At 36.2% G+C, this 19,376-nt stretch overlaps 1 protein-coding gene across 45 annotated transcripts in view; it reads right to left on the bottom strand.

Annotated features, from left to right (window-relative positions):
- Positions 1-19,376, bottom strand: part of ABI2 (abl interactor 2) — a 128,054-nt gene that overhangs the window by 72,447 nt on the left and 36,231 nt on the right. For 5 of the 45 annotated variants that reach the window (XM_070580809.1, XM_070580835.1, XM_070580843.1 and 2 more), the window contains exon 1: positions 3,391-3,460. The exons of the other annotated variants lie outside the window; for them this stretch is intronic. In XM_070580809.1, the coding sequence (XP_070436910.1) occupies positions 3,391-3,429 (39 nt within the window). In that variant the 5' untranslated portion in view covers positions 3,430-3,460. Of the gene's footprint in view, positions 1-3,390; positions 3,461-19,376 lie in introns of those variants that run through there. 45 annotated transcript variants of the gene reach the window in all.

Genomic DNA, 19,376 nt, shown 5'->3' with positions numbered 1-19,376 from the left:
CACAGACCTAAAAGTAAATTGCAAAACTATAAAACTCCTAGAAAATAACATAAGAGAAACCTAGATGACTTGGATTTGATGATGACTTTTTAGATACAACACTAAAGGCATGACCAAGGAAAGAAATAATTGATAAGCTGGAGTTCGTTAAAATTAAAAACTTCTGCTCTGTGAAAGACAATGTCAAGAGAAATGAAAAGATAAGCCACAGACTGGGAGATAATATTTGCAAAAGACACATCTGATAAAGGACTATTAGCCAAAATACATAAAGAACTCTTAAAAGTCAACAATAAGAAACAACTTGACTAAATCATGGGCCAAAGACTTTCACAGACACCTCATCAAAAAAGATATACAGATGGCAAATAAGCATATGAAAAGATGCTCCACATCACATGGCATGAAGAAAATGTAAATTAAAACAACAAAATAACCACTACACACCTATTAGAATGGTCAAAATCTGAAGCACTGACAACAACAAATGCTGATGAGGATGTAGAACAACAGGAACTTTCATTCATTGCTGGTGGGAATGCAAAATGGTACAACCACTCTGGAATACAGTTTGGCGGTTTCCTACAAAACTAAACATACTCTTACCATATGACTCAGCAATCACAGTCCTTGGAATTTATCCAAAGGAGGTGAAAACTTATGTCCACACAAAAACCTACACACAGATGTTTATAGTAGCTTTATTCATAATTGCCAAAACTTAAAAGCAACCAGGAGTCCTTCAGTAGGTGAAAGGATAAACTGTGGTAATCACACAATGCAATACTATTCAGCATTAAAAAGAAACGCACTACCAAGCCATGAAAAGATATGGAGGAAATTTAAGTGCATATTGCTAAGTGAAAGAAGCCAATCTGAAAAGGCTACATACTGTATGATTCCAACTACATGACGTCTGGAAAAGGCAAGACTAGGGAGACAGTAAAAGGATCAGTGGTTGCCAGGGTTGGGGAGGGGATGACTAGGTGGAGCACAAGGGATTTTTAGGGCAGTGAAAACACTCTGTATGATACCATATGGTGGATAAAGGTCATTACGCATTTGTCCAACCCACAGAATGTACAACACAAGTGAACCCTAAAATAAACTACTGACTTTGGGTAATAACGATGTGTCAAGATAGGTTCATCAATTGTAACACATGTACCACTCTGGTGGGGGGTGCGGAAATCTCTGTACCTTCCTCCAGATTTTGCTGTAAATCTAAAACTGTCTTTTAAAAAATTAAGTCTTAAAAAAAAAATACATTCTAGGATTCCATAATAGCTACTTTCAAGACAGGCATATCCATGTTAAATTTCACAGCTGCTAATACAAACGAAAGATTTTAAAAATTATACCACCATTAAAATCATACATTTATATAAAACAAAATTATGCTTATAAACTATACGATAAATTGAAAAAAGTTTTTTAAGAATTTAACATGGATATCCTATAGTTGAAGGTAACAAAATCTCAATTCTTCTATTCTAGCTGACATTTGCCAGAATATTTCACACTGAGATAGCCTAAGCAGATTATTCAAAGGACAGCCATGGATTTTAGGATTTTTAATGTATCAGATGGCATCTATTTAAGAACAACTGTGAGTGACGCTAGATCCCTGGTTCCCAAATGGAAGTTTATGCATATTCTCCAAGAATCAACAGTTCTTTTTAATAATTTATTTTTGTACTTATTTCCACAGTAATCAATTTACATAACTGAAAAATTTACATATTAACATTACATAACAAGGATCCTCTGAAATTACCAAATAACAAAAAAGGCAAACTCAGCATTGCTTTGGGGTTCAACTGTGTTAGGCCCACGTCATGCCGTTTTAATCATACAGCAAATTAATGATATAAAAGAGGCAAACAATATATAAATAATGCATTCATACCAAATGATAACCAAATATACATTAAATTGTACTGAACAAATGAAAGTTTTTAAAAAGAGTTTGCAAATCCTTAAATAGCTTAACCATCCCAGGGCGCCCCCACAGTACAGGTCCATAGCGCACTCTGTAATACTGCTCAAAAGAATCCGTAAACCCACCACCATATTCAACTTTCAAGGACAACTGAGTTTTGGCAAAATATCATCCATGAAGTTACTGTTTCTGATTTAAATTTTATTAATTTAGTAGTTTTGTTATATTTATACATTTATTTTGAATTTATAGTTGTTACATGAGTTTTAATTCTAAGTGGTCTATATCTAATTTTATGTTTGAACATTAAATAACATTTTTAAAAAATAAATTAAGTCAACACAGGCAGTCAGATTTCTATTCCATTTAAAAGGATTCTGTTCATTAGCCAAGTCTTGGAATTACTATGATAGTTTATACCTAAACATGAAAAAAAGGAATATGAAAACAGAGGAATATGCAAATACAGTCCTGTAAACATTAAGATAACAGCCCCAGAAAACATACAGACTGAGGGAGATAAACATATTTTCTGATCTTGGTCCCAAAGAATAAGACTTCATTTAATGAACTAGAAATAATTCATTAATTTATGATACCCATTCTTGTACAAAATTCATAAACAGCTTAACAATTATTTTATTAATAAAAGAGGCAAGAATCTGGTCCTCACTCTATAAAATGAAAATGATAGACAAGGAAATTCTCAGGATGAATGTTACAATGAAAGAGAGCTGTGTGGTCACTGTTACAAAAAAAAAATGTTGAGCTTTTATTCACAGTAACATATGAGGATCCACCATATACACAAGATATTGTGCTCAAAGCTGAGGAAATTTAAAACACTGATCTATGAGAGAAGATTCACATAAATTACTAAAGTGAATTAAACAAGGTAAATAATAACAAAGAAGTACAGTGAAATAAGGATAACAGGATGGGCAATATGAAGAAAAAGACAGGGTGAAAACAATGTCAATGATGTCAAATGCCTAGACAGATTTTTAACCAAGAAAAAAAGCTAAATTAACAGACTATACAGAGCTGATTCAGAAAATGAAAATAATTCCCACAGATTATCTGCATTGTATATATCTTTCTAATCAGATAAACCATTTCATGACAAGCATTAAGTAAATGTGTAAAATCTGAATCATACCCTCTATCAATCTTCAACTAAAAGTGGCAGGAAATTTCCACATCATTATTACTTTGCATTGATAACCAAAATAGGTCCACTCTGAGGACATGAGTAATTCTTTTCATAAGATAAATACTCTATATTATAAACAATCTAACTGAACAACCATATATATAAATTTGATTGATTTATAAAAAGCTTATTCTGACTTGGCTTCTAAGTCATGAGGTATAACAGTGGAATCAGAACTTATTTATAAATCTAAATACTTTTTTCTTAACCATCAATTTTACGCCCAACCGATTACCTGGAAGGGCATCTGTGGGAGAGAAGCCGTCCTCACCATCTCCCTAGCAGACCCTCTGCTACCTCAAACACGGTGCTAAGAAAAGACATTTTCAAACTTATAGCTGTCTCTCAAATCCTTCAATACAGCAATTCTGGAACCACTTTAGTATGTGACTAACAAACACTATTTTGATACATCTGAGTCTGATGCTATGAAACGCATATTCTCTGGCTTTATCAGGCCAAAGCTTACCCTAAAAAAATACCCCCATGCCAAGGGCTTCAATATTTTAGTCTGAGTTGTGTAAGTTTCACTACATTTATAGCTCTAAATTTACCTTAGAAAAATAATTAAACAAGAAAAAGGCACAAACATGGATGTTCACTGACCAAGTTAACAGCAAAAAAGAAAAAAAAACGAGACTGATTACACAATACATTCATACAGTAAATAGCATTGCTGTGTATTACTGATATGGAAAGATATCTACAAAATAACTAAGTAAAAAAGAGCTCGTTACAAAGCATCTTTAACACAGTCACCCCAATGCCGTGAACGCCTGTGTGTAAATATGAGCACAAGAAAAAAGTCAGAAAAAATAAGCCCCAAAATGTAAACATAAGTTTTCTCAGAATGTTGGGAATATAATTATTTGGGTCTTTAATGATTTTTAATACAGTCTACTTTTTTTTTTACCTTGGGCATGTATTACTTGCATTATCAGAGAAAGTACAGCTATATTATTTTTTAATAACTATTAACACATACGTTAATACAAAAGAACAGAAACTGAAGCATTCTGTCCTAATCAACTAAAGAAATATTTGTAAGACATAAAAGCACCAAAAGAATTTTTTAAAACTTTCTGAAATGTATTTTACATTTGCATGCTTACTTAAACAGTTATTTTGGGCTCAAGGGTTTTTTCTTGGTATTTCTAAGTTCAAAGTGAAGTTTCAAAGGGCTGAGGTTGCTGCACATCTGCCGCCCTATGCATAAGTCAATTCACATACATTTGTTAACGTTTTCTAGGAACCTAATATTACAAGAGCTGATATGCTAAGCTAGAGATTTCTGTGCTCACTATAGCAGCACAGATACTAACCTTGAGATTTTTTTCCTTTAAAGCTGTTTAAATGTTCAATAAATGTTGTTTTGTAGTTCCTAAGCAGCAACGTCTGATAACTAAATATCTGTTACTGTCTTCTTACCTTTGCTATAACTGTATTTAATTATCAACTGTATCACTGTACAGTTCATGCATCAAAGGCAATATGACACTTCAACCAGTTATCTAATATTTCTACTTAAATGGGATTAAGTTACTGGAAAAAAGAGAAAATTATTTAGATAAGGAAAAAAATTATCATAGCCTTATAAAGGAACATCATAATGTATGCTCTGGTAAATACATATAGTCCTATGAGAAAAGATTCTTACCTAGAATAAAGTGACCTCCACGGCAGGTCCATACTATGCAATGATTAATTCTCTCTACCTTGCTATTTCTTTAGTCTCCCTTATGATACTGATTCCTTATCTCTAGATGGAGATGTTCCCAAAGACTCTGTCTTCAAACTACTTCTCTTCTTGCTGCACTTTAACGCCTTAGAAAAAAATCTCATTCCTTGCTTAGCTATCACCTCCAAGCACAGAATTTTGAAATCTATTTACATCTTACCTTACATCTCTCCTGAACCCATACTTCTGTTTACATGGCATCTGACCTTACATATTGTGCCAGATCACTATATTTGTAACTCACCATCTTCCCCAAAACAACTTCCTCCTACTTCTGTCAATAACAGTACCCGATCATCTCAGATACTTTTCAGGTCTATATATCCTACACCTAATCAGTTGCCAAGATACATACCTTCTATCTGTGCCTTATATCCTTTCATTTCTCTCAATTCCTACCGCCTACATTCTACTTCAGGCGGTCATTATCTCTTGCCAGTACTACTATACTAGTTTCCAGGTCAGGTTGTAGTATCTTCCACATGGTCCTGCAGATTCATCCTTCTAAATCAGCTCTGAAGCCCCCATAGGTTCCTCCTACCTACTTAAATATAAACTCCTTTACTTACCATTTACAGCCTTCCTTAATATGGCCTAGAATTTCCCTCCCATTCAATCCTACTTGGACCTTAGGTAACAGCTTAACTAGACTTACAGTTCTCAAAACACAGACCATGGTTTCTTACCTTTGTGTCTTGGCCTATTTTATTCACCGGTTACCAACAGTAACCCATCAACTTCCCCAACAACCCATCCCCGCCTCTTCAAGGAAATCATCCCTGATTGTGATACTCATCATTTCTTACTGAGAATTTCCACAGCATTTTGTTATTAGATTTACAGAACATCCTTTATAATATGTGCATGTTTCACTGACACAAACTCCCCAGCCCCTTAGGGGTAAGTGCTACACTTTCTGTATCTTCACATCACATCACACACAGGAATCACATACTATCTCTTACCATACGGTTCCAGAGAATCACAGAGGCTTCTGCCACCCCATGTGGGCTGGTGTGGGGGAAAAACGTGATATAAGGGAGACTTTTTGGATCTCCAGAAGCTTTGCCACCATCAGGCTACTCATGCCTTACCATGCACCCCTAAGAAAAACATTTTAACTTGCTTCTCAATTTGATGTTCTAGCACTGATATTGGGAACTAAGAAGAATAGGAACCTTACACCCTCTAGAGCAGCTCAAAATTGTAGTATCATTACCACTAGGTTACTACCATTATTTTTTTCTCCTTTTCATTTCTACTAAATAGGACCACAGATTCGGTAGGGATATATGTGTACAGATAATGGGGAGGGGGCAGGAAGACAATGATAATATTTAGGGAGCATGAGCACAGACATGCAGGAGAGAATTCTCCTCTACAGATCACACCCTTGAGATCTACTGTCTGTTTCTTTCTCTTCTCCAGTACTAAATCTCTCGCCCAGACCAGTCCAGTCCACTACATTACCTAGAAAATAGGCAATTATTGTTTCCCTGGGTATAAACTATAATCAGATTTGGTAAAGTACAGGTATTCAGTTCTTGTTCAGTTAGCCCATCTAAACTACAAAACAATTTCTTCTAGACCCTCCAAGATTTGAATTCAGTTTCATCAATTCATTTCAACAAACCCTTATTCACTGAATGCATGCTACATGACAAACACTGTACTATTTACTATGCTATCAAAATGAATACACGTTCTCTGCACTCAGTAAGTTTTCAGTCCAATACAGAGAAAGGCAAATAAACAGAAAATGTCAGTGCAAAATGGTCACAGATATGAATGGAATCCAAATAGGAACACTATCTTAGATGGCCATCCAGATGAAGTTTCACAGAATTTTAGTACAGCCAAGCAGGAGTGACAAAAGTTATTCCAGGAAGAGCGCACAGCCTAATATGGACATAAAGGCATGAAAAAGATTCCTGGGTCCAGAAAACATGTAAGTTCAGGATTATTAACATATCATTAATTCACTATTGCCCCTGCATTAAGACTGAGACATTGCTGGAATTTAAGAGTTGGATAGTAACCATCTTCTTTCTCACAAAATTGCTAAGAAATTAAAATATTACACATGTAATTAACCTAGTAAGGTCATGGCAGAGTCACAGCACCTCACTCAACAATGGGGCTTAGGGGAGAGAAGGATTCTTAGATTACCTATTAAATGAGTTTTCAATTCTGCATTCCAATCAATCTCAACTAAACCAAATTGGAAAGAAAGGCTCCATTACGAAATCTCACTGAAACTAAAATAATAGTTTCTAGAATACATGCCAATCATTATACACAGAAAACTGTAGCAAAAAGATCATGAAAAACATTTGAAATATACTTATGCTTTCAGAATTGTTTAAATATTAATTCCTATGATGTCTAAGAAAGAATATATTCATGCTTTCCTTCCAGACTCCTGGATGGAGAACACAGTCTACAAAAAAAAGACAGTATGGCATTCAAATTAGAATGAGTCACACAAGTCACAGGGAAAAATAACAAAGCATAATTAGATAAACATGGACACTTCACAAGGAAAGAACACAAGACAGAAATGAACATGGGAAAACATTCAGCTACACAAATGATGGAGAAAAAAATGACAAAAACAAAGCACCCTTTTCACCAAATAACTAACAAGAAAAATTATTTTAAAGAATACATCTGCATTGTTTTAAATTTGCTTTGTGGTTATCTTGCTTTGGCAGATGAAGAAAGAGAAGCACATGCCAAGAATGCCAAATACTCTTAAGAAAGCAAAGTAATACTGAACTTGTAAGGATATACTTAGGTTAAAAATGTGCTAGATTCTGATGCTGTTATACTCTCCTAAGTTAAGAATAGGGGACTACCAAAAAATAAGCCCCTAGTTAGCAACCACAACAAAAAAACACAAAATGACCTACATATGCAAAAATGAATTAATAAGCAAACCTACTATGCAGTCATTAAAAATGCTAACAAGATCTTGTTAAATTATATTGTCATATGTATTTCACTGTCATATAATACTTCATTATATTTTCATTATTCATGGAAAAATCTATAATTGACTATAAATAAAACGTACAGTAGCACTTAATTATGTAAAAATATGCATAGGACAATAACGGGGAAAAGGGAAAATTTTACATCAGTTAAAATGCTAGGGTAATGAAACAGTAACTTTTAAAAAATTTTTAAATGTGATTATAATATATGTACACTCAGCAAACATAAATCTAAAAGGGTGATAGATGATATTAAAAGCACAGACAACAAAAGAACAAGTAGATAAAATGGACTTCATTAAAAACTTTTGTGCAAAATATCCTATCAAGACAGTGAAAAGACAACTCACAGAACAGGAGAAAGCATGTGCACATCATGTATCTGATAAGGGATAAACACCCAGAATACATAAAGAACTCCTAGATCTCAACAGCAACAACATAAACCAAGCAATCCAATTAAAAAATGGGTAAAGGACTTGAACAGACATTTCTCCAAAGAAGATATACAAACGGCCAACAAGCACATGAAAAGATGCTCAACATCGTATCATTAAAAAAATGCAAATCAGGGCCAGGCCCCATGGCCTAGTGGTTAAAGTTTGGCATGCTCCACTTAGGCAGCCTGGGTTCACGGGTTCGATTCCAGGCATGGACCTACTCCACTCGCTAGCCAGGCTGTGGAGGTGTCGCACATACAAAAAGATGGAGGGGGATTGGCACAGATGTTAGCCCAGGGCTAATCTTCCTCAAGCAAAAAAAGGAAAGAGGACTGGCAGCAGATGTCAGCTAAGAGCAAATCTTCCTCAGCAAAAAATAATAATAATAAATATTTTAAAATGCAAATCAAAACCACAAGATACCATTTCATACATATTATAATGGCTACTATTAAAAAAAAAAACAAACAGAAAATACCAAATGTTGGCAAGGATGTGGAGAAATTGGAACTCTTGTGCACTGCTGATGGGAGTGTAAAATGCCACTGGAAAACAATTTGACAGCTCCTCAAAAAGTTACACATAGAATTGCCATAGGATCCAGTGATTCCCAAAAGATTTGAAAATAGAGACTCAAAAAGATACTTGTACACCAGTGTTCATAGCAGTATTATTCACAATATTGAAAAGGTGGGAAACAACCTAAATATCTATCAACAGGTGAAGGGATAAACAAAATGTGGTATATCCATACAATGGAATATAATTCTACCTTAAAAAGAAAGGAAATTCAGATACACGCGACAATATGAACACTGAGACACCATGCTAAGCGCAATGAGGGAGATACGCAAGGCCAATGTTGTGACTCCATTATATAAGCACCTAGAACAGACGTATCCATAGAGACAGAAACTGCACTGGCGGCGTCCACGAGCCAAGAAGAGAGGGCAATGGGAACTTACTGTCTAATGGTGCAGAGTTTCCATCTGAGAGGATGAAACAGTTCTGGAAACGGATAGGTGATGGCTGCACAACACTGTGAATGTACCTGATGCCACTGACTTGTACATTGAAAAATTGTTAAAATGGTAATTTTATGTTATGTATATTTTATCACAATAAAAACCACTAGACAAAAAAAAGATGATAGAATGATAATCTCTTAAGGGTACAATATATGTATTTTTTAACCATATATCCTTCAGGTTACGATAATGAGATCAACTGACAAAGAACTTCATGAATTCATGGTATATCATTTGTTTATATCAATTTTTTAAATCTGTAAAATTGGATCTTTCCAAGGCATTTTCAGACCACTGGATCAATGCCACCAGAATGTACAATCTATGATGGTCCAGCTCTAAAACCAAACCAAGAATGTTAAGTTATTCTGAGACTATGCTTAAGAGAGAATTTTTCACATACAAAATACAGCCATTCCTAAGGTCATTCACTAGCTACAAGGAAAGAGTGTTTAGTAACACTGAACTCACCAGCACAAACACACCTTCCATATTAACAAGCGACTGATTTCTCGTATTTCTGATAATAAAATCAACATAAACTATTTACTTACCAGTAAAGCTTTAACATTATGATGTCAGCACTGTACTTAGCCACAATGTATCCGGGAAGTACTGAAGGAGATACAGAGGGCTTACTACAAAACAGAACTCAACCCAAAATTGACAAAGAAGCCTTTGCTATCTCAAGAGCTAAGAATCTCACAATTAGATGTAAGATCACACCTTCATAACTATTTATCACTAGCCCTCTTTTCTAAAGATTAAAACTAAAACCTGACGTCTATTCCCACTTAGGAATCACTAGCATCATGCTGTATTTGAGTTGCGTATAAGAAAGTCAGATGGAGATGAGAACCTATTGGGGACAGATGTCTGGACTCAAGAAATTTAGAAGTAAATGGGAATATACAATATTTAAAACCATGGAAATGCAGGGCACTGCCGTATCCCCAACACTGCCTAGAAAACAGCATGCAGTACAAAGTAGGTGCTCAAAAATAACTGAACAATGTGAACAAATGAATGAAGTGTCGAGTATAGAGAGAAGAGATGACGGCTGGGAAGTGTCCTTCAGAACCCAATATTTAGAGATTGGGATAATGAGAAAGTAAAGAATCTGTAAAGGACTAATGAGGCAGGAGGACACCCAAGAGAATGCAATGTCATAGAAACTTTCAAGAAGGAAGAGATGGTCAGTGCAATTGAGAAGACAGGAAAGATGAGGTCAGAAAAGTACCCAGTGAACAGCTATGGCAACGTGAAATTGATGAATTTGAAAAAAGCATTTTTGGTTGAGCAGTAGTGTAAAAATCAGATTAGAATGAACTTTAAGAAGGAAACAAAGAACATATAGATAATTCTTTGAAAAATGTTTGGCCATCTCTAAATCAAAGAAATAGGACCAAAGCTAGAAAAGAACAGTGTTAAAAAAAAAAAAAAAAGGTTTATTTTAAGACGGGAAATATCAGAGCATGTTTACCTGCTGACATAAATGATCCAATGGGACAGGAAAGGCTGAAGAAGTAAGAGAGCTCAGGCAAAGGAACAAAACATTTGACAAGAAGAGAGGTCAAGTGGAGTAACTGGTCTTTGACATGAGGAGGAGAGTTCCTTTGATAGAAAAAGGAAAAAGGAGAGGGGCTGGCCCCGTGGTGTAGTGGTTAAGTTCACATGTTCCACTTCGGCGGCCCAGAGTTCACTGGTTTGGATCACGGGCATGGACTATACACTGCTCATCAAGCCATGCTATGGTGGCATCCCACATACAAAATATAGGAAGATTGGCACAGATGTTAGCTCAGTGGCCATCCTCCTCTGGCAAAAAGAGGAAGATTGGCAACAGATGTTAGCTCAGGGCCAATCTTCCTCACCAAAAAAAAAAGAGAGAAAAAAGGAGAAAGTTGCCACAGATATAAGGTTTACAGATTTTAAGGCGGAAAGATGAAGGAGATTTAGTCTAGTGGCTTTTATCTCTGAAGTTACAGGACACAGTAATCATATGAGAATGAAAAGGGCAGAGAGGTTTGGGGATGTAAGAAGAGAGGATGAAGATATGACACAGTTATCTCAAGAGAGTGAAAAACATGGAAGATTAAGTAAGATCACGTATGCCAAAAATGTAGCACAAAACTCGACCCAATGAAAGAGTTCAATAAATGATAATAGCACCTTTTATGTTATCTGATGTCTACATGAAGAAAGCCTTCTAAACATAAAGCCATGGTCAAGAACAATTATGCTCTCCAAAAGTGGTAGAAAATTTTTAAAATTATAGTATTAAGCTTCAAAATGTAAACAAACAAACCAAAAAACTTTACTCTCAATAGAGTAAAAGACATAAATTTAAGGCAAAAAATTTAAAACTTCGACTCTAAACGGCAATTACATTGAAAAGATAAGCTACAAACTGGGAGAAAATATTTACAAAACACATATTTGACAAAGTACTGGCATCCAAAATATACAAAGAACTCAAATTCAGCAATAAGAAAACAAGCAAATTTAAAACTTGGCAAAAGATCTGAACAGATATGTGACCAAAGAAGATATACAGATGGCAACTAAGCATATGAAAAGATTCAACATCATATGTTGTGAGGGAAATGCAAATTAAAACAGTGAGATACCACTACACACCTATTAAAGTATCAAATACCAACACCAAATGCTGGAGAGGATGTGGAACGAGAACTCTCACTCACGGATGGTGGGAATGCACAGTGGTACAGACACCCTTGGAAGACAGTTTGGAAGTTTTTTACAAAACGAAATATACTCTTACCACATGATGTGGTAACCGTGCTCTCTCATTTTTACTCAAATGAGTTGAAAACTTATGATTATACAAAAACCTGCACAGGGATAGTTAAAGTAGCTGTATTCATAATTGCCAAAACTTAGAAGCAACAAAAATGTCCTTCAATAGGTAAATGGATAAACAAATTGTGATATATTCAGATAACGGGATATTATTCAGCAATAAAAAGAAGTCAGCTATTAAACCATGAAGAGACATGGAGGAAACTTGAATGCACATTGCTAAGTGAAAGAAGCCCATCTGAAGAGGCTACATACTGTATGAGTCTAACTACATGACATTCTGGAAAAGACAAAATTGCTGAGACAGTAAAAATATCTGGTTGCTAGGTGCTTGTGAAGAGAGAGGGATGAACAGGCAGAGCACAGGAGATTTTCAGAGCAGTGAAACTATTCTGTATGATACTGTAATGGTAATGGTGAAAACATGGCATTATACATTTGTCAAAACCCATAGAATGTGTAACACCAAGAGTGAACCCTAATGTAAACTATGGACTTTAGTTAATTATTATGCGTGATGAGCTAATACCAATAATGTATCACACTAATGCAAGACGTTAATAAAAGTGGCAACAGTTGAGGAGGGGACAGGTATTAGAGGTATGGGAACTCGCTGTATCTTCAGTTTTCTGTAAACCTAAAACTGGTCTAAAAAATAAAGTCTATTTTAAAAAAAAAAATCCTACAATCAATAGAGTTGAAGACATATAAATCCATAAGAAAAACACAAAGGTGGAGCAAGGAAATTCACAAAAGCAAATTAAAGTAAGTAATACACAAGAAAAACCATGTAACCTTACTAGCACAGCACAATTTCATGCTTAAAGCCTGGAGTCAAATATAAATGGGGTGTGCCACTTACTAGCTGTGTCACCATGAGCAAAGTTTTAAATCTGACTGAGCATTTGTTTCTCAAAGTGTAGTCTATTGACCAGCGTCATCAGCATCATCCGGAAGCTGCTCGACTGAAACGCAGAACTCTGGGCCCAATCCTAGAACTACTGATTTTATTTTATTTTGAGGTAACACTGGTTTATAACATTATATAGATTTCAGGTATACATCATTATAATTTGACTTCTGTATACTTTACATCATGTTCACCACCAAAAGTCTAGTTTCCATCCATTGTCATATAAATCACCTCCCTTAACCATTTAGCCTCCCCCCAACCCCCTTTTCCTCTGGTAACTACCAATCTCTTCTCTGTATCTATGTGTGTGTGTTTTTTATCTTCCACATGAAAGAAATCATACAGTATTTTTCTTTCTCTGTCTGACTTACTTCACTTAGCATAATACTCTCAGGGTCCATCCATATTGTCACCAATGGTAAGATTTAATCTTTTTTATGGCTGAGTAGTATTCCATCATCTTACTTATGTTTATACACACAACCCCCCCCCCCATCTTATTTATCTATTCATCCGTTGATGGGCACTTAGGTTGTCTCCAAGTCTTGGGTTTTATAAATAATGCTGCAATTAACATAGGGGTCCATATATCTTTTCCAATTAGTGTTTCCACATCCTTTGGATAAATACCCAGAAGGGGAATAGCCGGATCATATGATGGTTCTATTCTTAATTTTTTGAGGACTCTCCACATTGTTTTCCACAGTGGCTGCATGAATTTACATTCCCACCAGCAGTGTACAAGGTGGGGGTTCCCTTTTCTCCACATCCTCTCCAACATTTGTTACTTCTTGTCTGTTTAATAGCCATTCTAACAGGCATGAGGTGATATTCTCATTGTGGTTTTGATTTGCATTTCCCTAATCATAGTGATATCGAACATTTTTTCATGTGCCTGTTAGCCATCTGTGTATCTTCTTTGGAAAAATGTCTGTTTAAATCCTCTGCCCCATTTTTTAATCAGGTTTTTGTTGTTGTTGTTGAGTTGCATGAGTTCTTTATATATTTCAGATATTAACCCCTTATCAGATATATGATTTTAAAATATCTTCTTCCCACTCAAAAGGTTGTCTTTCATTTTGTTGGTTTCCTTTACTGTGCATAGAATTACTGATTTAGAATCTGCATGTTAACAAGACACCTACATGATTTATATGCACATTAAAGTCTGGGAAGTCTACTCTAAGTCTCAGTTTCCTTACCTCTAAAATGAAGATGAGATTAGTATTTATCTCAAAACATTGTTAAAATTAAATAAGGTAAAACATATAAATACTGAGCAACCACTAAAAACTTGATAAATATTTTCTGTTACTAGTATAGCAATAATTGAAGTAAATTAAAAGATATAAATTTTTGCAGGTTAAATCAGCAAAGATTTTTTAAAATAACAATCAAACCTGGTGAAGGTAAAATGAGACAGACAACCATCCAAAACTGGTCGACATGTATTTGAGGTACAATCTTTCTGGAAAGCAATTTGGCAATACGTACCAAATGTCTTTAAAACGTTCATACTCTTTGACCCACTTCTAGGAAACTATGGTAAAAAATTAGAGAGAAACGTGGACAAAAACTTTTGTTCAGAGATGTTCTCTGCACAGTTATTTATAAAAGCAGGTATAATAAAATGTACTCCACAGGGTACACATGTAAATTAAATCTTTCCTCCACCCCATCCTATGTTGGGGGGGATCTTCTTTTCCTGCTCCAGCATTATGTCACCAGCAGATTTTGTAGCTTTTCTAATAATTTTCAGGTATTAAAATAGTTTCATTTTCAAATACTAAAAAGTTCAGTTCAACCTAAATCAGAACTTCAATTTTCGTCTGATTCCCCAGCTCAGGTCTAATCTGACAACTGCACAAACCAGAAGGAGAGAGTAAGATATGTTTCCATTATTAGTCTACCTTGCTCTTCCACTCTCCCTCCCCACTTCACTATGCTGCTCTAAAGCTCATTCCTCCAAGATCAGAAGAGCATGGCAGAAGAAAGTAACAACAGCAAGCAGATAAAAGGTGGAAGGCCTTACAGGACTATATTGCAGCAACCTGGTGTCGACACTCTATGCTAACGCCAAATTTTGACCCTCCTTCTTGTGAATCACTTCATGGGTTCCTCAGAGACCCTCCTTAAAGTGGGTGATGCATTCTCCAGCTAACATTGCATACTTCCATCTTAGCTTAGAAGGCACAAACCACACAGCCTCTTTCTGATAGGGACACCTCCCACAGCAGGCAGTTTTCTTGGGCAAGATTCTTATAAGACAGCTCTATACCACCTACCTTCTGCTCTGTCTACCTAGTAGGCCCATGTGGGAAAACGTCAGCATTTTTGCCCCTCCAAATTCTAGAAGTAGTAGGTCCTCCCCGTCCAGCCTCCTCTCCTTGCTCTACTCCAGAAGAATTTAACCTTCAGATCTATCTCAGGGAAAATCAGGGAACAATTTTCATGTCCACTCCCATGCCCTACTCAATTCAGACTAGGGTGCTGACCTACCCAGAACTCTCTCCCTATACTTCACAGCTTAAGCATTTCCACAGATTAGCAAATCTCAATCTGGGAATGAAATCTCCCTCCTCTTTTTAGCAGGCAGCTCCAGTTTCTATCACTGATTTTCATAAAACTTCCTGACTTGCTTGCAGATTAGGGAGAAGCACAGCACTTCTACAACCCTCTTAGAAGAAATCTTCATTCATTTACATACATAAATGTAAAAAAACGGATACACGTCCATATGTATGTATATTCATGGATGTACAGAGAATAAGGGGTTAAAAACCAGTATTACCTTACTGAAATATAACAACATACACCTGAAATTTACACAATGTTATAAGCCAATATGACCTCAAAAAAATAATTCTTAAAAGAAGCTGTATCATCTTGCAGCAAATCCTACATGAAAATCTAACACCTTTTATTAAAGTATGGAGATAACTAATGAATATTGTCCTCAGCTTTGAAGCCTGAACCATAACTCCAACAAAATAGGAAAAGTCTCATTTAATGTCTTGTTACACAAATAACTGGAAACCATCTAAACTTCCCACAACAGGGAAAGAGTTAAAAAAATGAGCACAATTATATCGCAAACTACTTAATATTAAAAACTACTTATGAACAATCTATACTCTAAAATGTAAAGAAGAATGCAAAACTACTTAGAACACAGTAAAACCCTAAAAAATTCCACCCCGATAACATGACTTTGAATATAATGCAAGTAGGTACAGAATCTTCAAGGAACATGGCCTTGTAGAGTATGAAATTTATATTTTTAAACTTCACGTAATTTTTAAACTTTTAAACTTGATTTTAAACTTCATATTATTATGGCAGGGTCCTACTGTATCTCAACTATGTAAAATGACATGCATATAATGTTACAGTATGTATATATAAAATTATGTATTACTTATTCCTAGGAGTTAGAAGGAAATATAGCAATATGTATTATATATTAGTAGTTATAAGCAGCAAATGTAGTTTTACCAGTAATGAGACTACAGATAATTTTTATTTTATACTTTTCCATTTTCTGTTATGTATTCCTCTTACAATTAAAAACACTTTTTCAATGTCAACTTCCATGCTTAGATGAAAACAAGACAACAATAGCACATTCTGGATGCCACATTATCTATATCTTCACATGTATCTTAAGTTTTTTTTTTTGAGGAAGATTAGCCCTGAGCTAACATCTGTGCCCATCTTCCTCTACTTTATATGTGGGACGCCTGCCACAGCATGGCTTGATAAGCGGTCTATAGGTTCGTGCCTGGGATCCGAACTGGTGGACTCCAGGCCACCAAAGCAAAGTGCATGAACTTAACTGCTACACCATCAGGCCAGGCCCCCTTCACATGTATCTTTCTTGTGTGAGGAAGACTGGCCTTGAGCTAATATCTGCTGCCAATCTTCCTCTTTTTGCTTGAGGAAGACTGTCACTAAGCTAACATCTGTGCCAATCTTCCTCTATTTTATGTGGGATGCTGCCACAATGTGGCCTGACGAGTGGTGCCAGGTCCACACCAGGGATCCGAACCCGTGAAACCCCGACTGCGAAGCAGAGTACACGAACTTAACCACTGCACCACCAGGCCAACCCCCACATGTACCTTTTAACACAAAAGTTAGTCTCTGCCACAACTATGGAACTGGACTAGTTCCATAATCAAGCGCCACCAAAATCAAGTTCACAGGAACTATGTCATTCAGGGTCGGGCATACAAATAAACTAGAAATGTATTACCATGTTAATCAACTACGCGGCTCTTTTCTTTCCAAATTAATCTGACAACAGCAGAATCCATGAGAAACATTTTCTCTAACCAACAAAAAATTATTTTTAGCTACACCTCCTGAGGATTCATGAAGAACCACAAAGGAAGCAATCATTCTTCACTGGCTTCCTGCGTAATATAGCACAATCACTTAAAATTTCTATACCTACTAACTTAGCACAGACACAGCTTTGTACTCCCTCACTTAGTAAATGATGCTGGCTGTAAGACACAGGACACAATTTAATTGAGGTGGAGGGAAGGAGAGTGTCTATGTTAATGGCTCTCAAATTCCTGCATTTGCACGTAGAAGTGATTTTTTTAAAGTAGTAATAAAGGACTGTCTGGTTGAAATTAGGTTCATTCATTGTCTGTTTTTATTGTCATGCAACACAGCAGGCTCTGCCTTTCTTTGCTTTACGGTTTTCACTCAGCTTTATGTTTCAGCTTCTGTCTTCTACTGTCTCCTGCCAAAAAAACTCAGCGCAGCAAAGCAGTATTACAGAGAATATTATTTGTTTCTTGTTCAGCATCCATTACTATTCTTCTGGCAACAATTCTGCACTCGAGTGGGTTGACTCCCACTCTTCCTCCACCTTATGCATGCCACGGGTGTGGACACACGCCTAGGACCCAGGCCTACCAGAAGTACACCAATTCTTTGGACAGCGACTAATTCAGAGAAAGGTGCTGATTCAAGGCAAGCCAATGAGAGTCTTCTCTGGAATATTCTGAAAGATTTATTGGAAAATATTATTTGGCAAGGGTTGCTGTGGTGGCCATAGACGCATGTTCTGACGTCCCTTCAAGAGACTATGCTTCAGGGAACACAGTGACTAGTGGCAAAAAGCTGCATCTTTAGATATGGTGCTAATACTGAGACCACACTTCTCCTAAGAAATGCATCACCTCCTGAATAATAAAATATAGTTCATATGTGAAGGTAGTTACCTTGATTTTGGTCCTTCCTGGTTTCATAAAGGATATTAGCAAGAGGTTAAGAGCAAAAAGAGACTAACAAGTGTCCTATTTAACCCCTGTGCTGAGTCAACGTTCTCAACTCAGAAGTTTCCTGCTCCTGGAAAGTCACGTCCTTAAATATTGGTCCAATCTCCAGTTTGCCGAGCAAACTTCCTTTTCTGCATGCTGGGATCATCATCTGTTGCTTCCTGCCTAGTCCTAATAATTCTACTAACATCTAAAAAACTTTACTTGTTACTTGGGTTTTTTAAGCCTCAATCTATTGAGATATATCAGAAAATTCTGCCTGTAATTTTTCTCATTTGTAGAATCTACAAACATCCCTAATTCATACTTTGCTGCAACTGAAAGAATTATATAAAGTACACATATATACATATATATATATATATAAAGTACATATACTAGTACATATAAAGATAAGTATTTATAAACTGAAGCAATTTATATCTAAGGCACTTGTAAGTTTGCAGTGGAATCTCTTTATCTTGTGTTAGGATCCTAAGAACAGTTAAATCATTTCAAAGTGATTTGTTTTGCCACGTGAGGTCATGGATGACAAAGCTTCTAATTGGTGAGAAGATAAGAAATGCTTTAAACACGAGGTGAAGTGCTGGGTGGAGAGGATTATTTGGCTTCAACTTTTAAGAGGGTGGAAAAGGGAATGTTTCCTTCCACCTGGATTTAAAGAGAAAACAGAGTCACGTCATCAGCATTACGGCAGTGAGCTCTTCCCTTAGACTCTCCCTCATAAAAGTACAACTAAAAGGACATTCATAAACGAACAGAGGACATTCACATAATACAAAACACGTCTGTGAGACCCACACCGCCACGCATCTGAAGGTGGAGGTACTGGAACCCCCAGGGAGGAAGTGGAAGGAGGTAAGGGCATCTCCTCTCCCTCCATGGCAGTGATCAAGGGCACAAGACCACAAGTGGCTCTCAGAAAAGAGGGAGAAGGAGGCGGCTCTCCGCAAGAACACCTTCTCTCTCCAAGTTCCCTCACAACACGT

Source organism: Equus przewalskii, chromosome 17 (genome assembly GCF_037783145.1).
Source record: "Equus przewalskii isolate Varuska chromosome 17, EquPr2, whole genome shotgun sequence".
Classification (NCBI taxonomy): Eukaryota; Metazoa; Chordata; class Mammalia; order Perissodactyla; family Equidae; genus Equus; species Equus przewalskii.
This window is presented reverse-complemented; position numbering and strand designations above follow the sequence as displayed.